The following is an 8,049-nucleotide window of genomic DNA, read 5'->3' on the forward strand; positions in this document are numbered from 1 at the left end:
TAGCTTTAAATAGCTAGACCGAACGTCGTATCAATGTAAATTCTCGTTCAAATTGTTATAAAATGTATTAGATGATCACTCCAAATTATCATGAAGTGTATTAACAAATTGCCATACCACCAGGTTACCACCAAGAACATGATTAAACTGATCGAAACAAATTACGAAATAGTGCTTACATAGCAGACCAGAAAGCCGCGCATGAGATAAGAAGCGTTACTTGTAAATAATTAAAAGAAGCAGTCAACAGAGTCATAAGAATTACTGGAAGACAAAAACGGCTATAATTCGGAAACAAGATCGTATCGGGCACATGTTCATATGAACTTTTCTTCTTATTTCAACGTACTGAATCTGTCCCCGAAGTTATGCCCACATTTTCGGAAACACCCTGTATAATTGAATAGTAATAGTTTAATTTTCTGTAATCCCAGTTGGAGCGCTCCTGGCGAATGTATAAGTTCATAGTGAACTTTGTTACGCGATAACATCCAGTGCGAGGCGTCGAATTCTCGCGTGAACAAGATTTTCATTTGCAGAGCAAACATCGATTTCGCGGACGAAGTTAAACAACATTGCCTGCAACGTTATTCTTACTCACCGCCAAGTTTTCAGCATCAGGGCGCCGTAGGTGAGGGAAAATCCAATCTCTCGTAGCCAAACTCGCACCGTGCAGGTTATGACGTTCGGACGGGGATACATTACTATCGTCTGAAACAAAACGAACTGATTTTCACCACCGATTTCCCATAATTCATCCTCCCTCCGGCAATTTTCCTTTCACCGTGACACACTCCATTTCCTTTATGGGTGAACTTTTCCTGAATTTTGATCTACGCGACGTGGAACTCGAGAGGTTGTACATTTTCGCAGGAAAATTGATTTTTCTTTTATCACGAATATTATTCTCATTGTGTTCGGAGTGTGTGAAAATTCGATTATTGCCAATTGCGAATATTCACCGAGGCTACGTCAAATGTTTGCCAGTATTTAGTTTTCACTGGTTATTCTTCTTCGTGGGAAATGAAATTTCTCACCGTTGGATTATTTCTAACAACACCCTATGGAAATAATCAAGCGAGGAGAAAAATGTCTCCGCGTTATTTTAAACAAAGGCACTAAGAAGTGTCCGTCTTCGAGTCACGCACTGTACAATGCGATATCATAAAGTAAACAGTTCCTAGGTATAAGGGGACCCCAACTTTCTTCTTGGTTGCCCAGAAACAGTCCTTTAGAAGATTCAATAGCGTAAAGACGTTTCCCCTGAGTCCGTCCATAAATAGCACATCACAAGATTAAACGACTATTTCTTTTTCATAACCCGTTTCCAATACTCACATTTTCCATTTTCTTCGTATCATGCGCCACACTGCACATAATAGTCACCGCTGGCACATGAAACATTGTAGTTGCATTTATTTGAAAAATCACTGGGAAATTACTAGGGGCTATTTCCCAGCTCCGAGGAACGGTAATAAAATATCGAAAATAGTATCGAATACGACTTATTTCTTGCGGAAATGATGCAGAATGTACGTATATAAACTGGCGCTTTCATACGGTCGAAAGCACGAATTACATTGTTTCAAAGCAACGGACTGCGGTGGTGCGGAAATTCCCCATCATTAATTCCAAGTTGCGTTGGTTCTATCGAGATCCACCGTCGTTCGTTTCGTGATCAGAAAACCGAATTAGAGGAAACGATGCGTCGTGCTGAAATTTCAATGAAAACGATCCCGTTCGCTACGCTTGTACGATATCCATTTTCGTTTCTATTATCTCGTACGTTGATAACGGGAAATCAGCCGCGGTAGAGGGATCCGTTCGAGATATCGATCGATCAATTACCAATGAAGTTTAACGAGCGTGTCTCGCTTTGGTTGTTTTATTATTAAGAACCGTGACAATCAAGTTTCGAGAATCATTATTTTTTTCGTCCAAGTGGCAGCAATGCGAACATTGTCAATTTTTTCTTTTGTGAAACGCAATTCAGAGCAAAGGGTTGTGATAAAATTGCAAATTTTTTGTTTTCACTACTGTTTTCCTTTTTCTCGATTGAAACAGATAACAAACGGCGAGTACCGGAAATGTTACGATCGATACGTGTGCACAGTCTCAAGGGAACTACTTTGAAAGCAACGGCCTCGCGTCTGTTTAATTTTCGAAATGAAATTTTTAAATTAATCATTCTCGCAACATTATTGTAAACTTCGCGTATCTCTTTTTCTCGAGAAACGAAATATTCAGCCACGCGTGTTTTTCAGCCCAGTTGGACAGCAGTCTTTCCCCCCATTTTCCTGTCTTTTTTATGCCATTTCTTCGCGCGTACTATTCTTTTTCCACGAAAATGTTTTGGACGTAAAATCCGGAAGGCTTCAGAGACTGTTCCGGCTGGGAAATTTATTCACTCGTACTTTAATTTCTGCAGTGCACATTGCACAGTAGTACTGTAGAAACGCGTGTGACGTGAAATGTCCCTAGACTGTCCCTGCAATGACTCTTCTGAATCCCTAGAGTTGCTGGAATAATTTGCCGCGACAGAAAGAATTTTAGCGTTGTGAAATATTCCAGAATAATCCTAGAATGTTTAGAGTATCGTAGAATATTGTACAATATTCCCAGGTTGTTTGAACATTATTTCTAATATTCCTTGAAATATTCTAAGATGTCCTATAACGGTCAGCAATGTCTCTGAGAGGTTAGGAATACCCTAGAATATTTATAGATCAGCATAAAATGTCTGAGAATATTCTAGAGCGTCTCTCGATTTTCCGATAAAATTAATATATCCCTAGAATATTCCACAGTGTCCCTAAAAACGTTTCCAAAATATCCCTAGAATATCTACAGCATACTTAAAAATAAAACAGAAAACGATGCAACGCGATAGCAACTAAAATAGCAATAAAGTAAACTCCTCGTTTTTACCAGCAACAGAAAGAAATACGAGATCGCAGCAGTTAAAATTCCACGCGCAACAATTTAATCGTGTAATTTGAAGTTTCGAGTTTCGCTACGAGCATGAGCATTATTCTTCGCGTTCTCACGTCGGAATTTCCTTTTTCTCGTTTCACGGTGCCTCGCGTGACGATAATCGTTCCGTATCAGTCGAATAATTTTCATAGCAATGGCGGGAATCGCGTGACACCCCACACCACCACGTTGCGCGATTAGCTTATGCTCGTTTAGCCAGCTAAGTATCGCCTTTACATTCTCATTTCCACTGGTCGAACAATGGGCAGCATTCGATTGCCCGATAAAGACAGCCAATATGAAGTGGCCAATTGTATCGGTGACTATGCAAATGGCCTAACCATATCGAAGTGATAATTACCAACTTTCGTGAAATTTTAGCATACGGTTGTTCTAAAAAAAATATTCACGCTTTCATATCTCTTGTCTCTTTTCAAATTTTTCTTTCAGATTTTGAGGAAAGTTCATGCAAATTTTAAATGGCAAAGCGACTTATGGGTCACCCTGTATAAGTAATATTTAGTATATGGTTGTTCTCAAAAAAAATATACATGTTCTCAAATCTCTTATCTATTCCAAAATTTTTCCTGCAGATTTTGAGGAAAGTTCATCCAAATTTTAAATGGCAAAGCGACTTATACGCCACCCTGTATAAGTAATCAGTATCCACGATGGATTAAAATGTAATACGAGGGTCATTTAATTACTAAGAAGATAAAAAGCTCTAGTTAAAAAAGAAAAAACTATGATACACAATTGTAGCAGGGGATTATGTCGAAAAATAGGTAAATTAGGAGATTAATTGAATAAACCGTATTGAAACAGTTTGTCTCTTTATTCATCGAACGATCCTCGTACATTTGATTCACAAAGAGGAGAAGCGGACAAAACTGTTCCTCGATTCGCGTACCGGGATAAATAAATTTCTAACTGTTCTCTGTATCCTGTTTAATGTGTTCATGTTTATTCGTACGGAATGAACGATACTTTTTTGCATGTTGTAGAGTAAGAGAGATTTTTGTTACGAGAGGTTATGTTCGCGGAAAAGTGGATAAAGTCCCGGGAAAGGAGCGTGTAATAAAGTCTCGGTTGAATTGCTAGCTAGAGTATGGTACTTACCGTGCAATATATGAAAAATGCACCGAGCACAATGACGCGCAGCAGCACTGGACTCGCAGCTCTTACCACCTGCAACGATAAAAAACACCAAGGAATTGAGTGCATGTTGGAAATTTCTTTGTCGTCGTGCTTTCGAAAAATTGCTAGTAAAATATCTGGCTAAAGTACGATTATCCTAGGGATAAAGGTTTCCAGAATAATGCCAAATGGGAATGGCGAGGGAAAAATAATTCTGGTTAGGTTTAAGCTTCTTCAATGGAAATTATTATTATATGCAAAAGAATGTGCATTATTTAATGGTATACTAAGAATAAGTTAGAGTAGGTCAAAAGAGAAATACAGCGTAGTAGGAAAGTGACGTTACATTGGATTTAAATACGCAATCGTTTAAATAACGAAGTTTTAAATTTTCGGTACCGATCAATCTTTTTTACACGAAAACTGTTTCAATAATAAATGTCTCAATTTTCAGTTTTAAACAATTTACGAATTTTTGGAAGTAATTTGTTTTTACACGAACACACGTAAATGTTTGAAAATATTCAACGTTGATAAATATCACTCAATGGTAGCAAAAATTGAAAATTCATGGTAAATAAAAACCCATAAAGATAATACTTTCTCAAAGAAAATTATCCATTTTAGCTAATAAATTTTCAGGTATAAAAATATTCAAACAAAGAAACGTTATAAATCCAAGCAGGATTCGGAAGAAATTTACATGAATAGAGAGGAAAACAAAATTTCGAAAACATTTCCTTCACAGAATACAGTATATTCTCCACAAGTGTCAGACCGCAAGGAACCTAAACCTGATACTCGTAGAGTCAGGGACTACGTTTTCGAACATCGCGCCGGCCTTTGTAGTTTGCCAAATGTAGCAAAGGACAGCGAATAAAAGATAAGCATAAAACGTGAGTCCAGGCAACCAAGCGATTTAAATATCAACTTTTTTAATTTTACGTTTTTTTATTTTTATTTAACATCATGTTGGTGAGATTTTTCTGATGAAAATGACATAAAACACGATATAATTTGAACAACATTTACTTATTAACACGTTCACTGTCACGCCAGATTTACAGGTTGCTGTCAGGCAGTCACAAGAAAATACATTTTAAGCATAGGGTTATAGTATTATGCTTTATAATTTTTTTTTTTTCAATTGAAAATAATGTCTAGCTAGCTATGACGTTCAAAATTTTTAGTTGACAACATTTACTTTATTTTAAATATTTTAAACATTTGAGGCACTCCAGGCACTGATGACCACCATAGCCATATCGAGGAAACAATCTAATGTTAATACTTATTGAGTGATTAATTACATAATATATCGCTTTGGATGAATTACAAAAACAAATTGCTAAGAAATTACATTAAATAACTGTACACATTATCCGTCGAATGTAAAGGGAGAGCCACCGTTTGGTTGCCAATTGTTTATCACATAGAGTCGGCCTACCTCCACGTAAAAAAAAAAAATGTAGGGTCGATTCGACAAGTGTCAGTAAAATGTAGGGTCGGTTCGACAAGTGTCAGTAAAATGTAGGGTCGGTTCGACAAGTGTCAGTAAAATGTAGGGTCGATAGCAGCAGAAAAGCTGCTAAACAATTAGAATTAAATGTAACGATAGAAATTATTGCAATAATGCGTAATGCAATTGAAAAATTGAAAGAATCAAAAGAAAAAACGCGAATTCGTATCTTTTTCGATTCTAGAATATAAGAAAATTTGAATAAAATACGCGACGAGAATTGGGGAGAAGCATAAGTTAAACGCGTAAAAGTATTCAATAATAAACGAACTAGGGATGAAGCTATTATTTCAATACGCGATGCACTGACTCTAGTGTTTACTAAAATTCAAAAATTCTCGTATAAATTCCGAAAATAGATTATTAATTACGGTAAACTACTGAGACGGTTTAATTTAGGGTGGGCATAGTGCACTCGTTCCAAATCAGCTCACAATATACAATAATAAATCAACTAACTACTTAACATGCAATTCATGCAAATTCCTTGGATGGTAAATTATTAGTAAACAAAATAGCAAGTCATAAAATAATAAATTAATTTTAATTAGTGGAAGAAAAATTTCAAATTAATTTCAATTGCTGTAACGAAAGAGCAACCTCTCAAAGTCATTTCAATATCCTATCCGACAAGTCTGAAGAACAACGATGACTAAAATTCAAATGTTTATTTCCCTAAACCTTCAAAATAATTTCGAAATATTTTATTCGAAGCGGAGTATTCCAAGTCAGTATCGATAATTGAAGAAATTACATGATTGTATTTAAAAGAACCGAAAGCAGAATATTTAAAGTCTGATATTAAATGTCTAGCAAGTACCAGTAATTGGTAAAATGATTTATATTTGTTTTAAAAGGAAAATTTCTAATAGGTATTAGTTAAAATGAATTGTTATTCAGTCTATTGTATTGAAATTCTAATTGATTCTAATGTATACAAGTGTTACAAGAAGGCTGAGTGTGTACAGGGTGGACACTGACTCTAGTATTTACTAAAATTCAAAAATTCTCGTATAAATTCCGAAAATAGATTATTAATTACGGTAAACTACTGAGACGGTTTAATTAAGGGTGGGCATGGTGCTGCTTTAGTTTGAAATGATTTATAAACACATAATTAACAGAGGAAAAACCGTGAAACGGCAAAACGTCTACATTCTAATTGTTATAACATGTAAACAGAACTTTAAATTTAGTGTAAACAGAAAAAATATATAATACAATTTATTTCACGGTATTGCAACAAATAAACGTTGAATCAATATTTAATTCGTATAAAAACAATTATTTAACGTAATAATTTTACCTTCACTATGGCTATTTTTAATCTACGACCACAGGTCAACCTGATTTCTAATCCTTACGAACTTTAAATTCAGTCTAAACTGAGAAAATATATAATACAATTTATTTCACGGTATTGCAACAAACAAACGTTGAATAGATTCTTAATTCGTATAGAAACATTTATTTAAAATAATAATTTCACCTTCACTATGGCTATTTTAAATTTACGACCAAGGGTCAACCTGATTTTTAATCCTCCGAACTTGATTTCACAACGAGAAAGTAATAAGATCGTTGAAACGTACTTATTTGTCAAAGAAACTTGCAAAAATGTATAAATAATAATATGTAATGTTTTAACAAATTTTTGGAAGTATAAATTAATAATAAAATTGTGAAAATTAATAAATTATACGTTATTATAACATTAATAGAATTATGACTAAACCGAAGTTCGAAGTCGAGTATTTAAAGTCTGATATTACGTGCCTAGCGAGTGCCGGTAATTGTTAAAATTTGTTTAATAATTAGTAATAGAAATTCTAATTGATTCTAATGTATACAAGTGTTACAAGAAGGCTGAGTGTGTACAGGGTGGACATAGACTAGCTAGTAGCCCCCGACCACTCTATTCACATCTCAGAACCTTCAGGTCAAAATACGCCGCGAAGTGTCTAGGGCCCAGTATAAAGGGTAAATGATTTCGCGGGACATCGGCGGGTCCTTATATACCTGCGGTACCCTCTCCCCAAAGTCATTAGCAAAATCGTCGGTTAGGTCAGGCGGGAAATTTTCGCGGGAGATTTTCGCGGGAGATTTCCGATATCGTAACACGGTATAATTTATCAATTTTCACAATTTTATTAAAAATTTATACTTCCGACAATTTGTTATAACATTGCATATAACAATTTATACGTTTTTACAATATTCTTCAATGGAAACATAGGTTTTAGCGTTCTCGTTACTTACTCGTGGTTAAATTAATTTCGTAGGGATTAAAAATCAGGTTGACCTGTGGTCGTAGATTAAAAATAACCATAGTACAGCTAAATTTATCGTGTTAAATAATTCTTCTTACACGAATGAAAAATGTATTCAACGTTTGCTTGTTACAATACCATGAAATAAAT

The 8,049-nt window shown here is 35.1% G+C and overlaps 1 protein-coding gene across 1 annotated transcript in view; it reads right to left on the reverse strand.

Annotated features, from left to right (window-relative positions):
* Window positions 1-8,049, reverse strand: part of LOC108580263 (probable G-protein coupled receptor 158) — a 199,729-nt gene that overhangs the window by 43,768 nt on the left and 147,912 nt on the right. Inside the window, 2 exon segments of the mRNA XM_017943973.1 lie at window positions 602-711; window positions 4,093-4,161. Of these exon segments, the coding sequence (XP_017799462.1) occupies window positions 602-711; window positions 4,093-4,161 (179 nt within the window).

The sequence above is a fragment of the Habropoda laboriosa genome, unplaced genomic scaffold (assembly GCF_001263275.1).
Source record: "Habropoda laboriosa isolate 0110345459 unplaced genomic scaffold, ASM126327v1 scaffold9, whole genome shotgun sequence".
NCBI lineage: Eukaryota > Metazoa > Arthropoda > Insecta > Hymenoptera > Apidae > Habropoda > Habropoda laboriosa.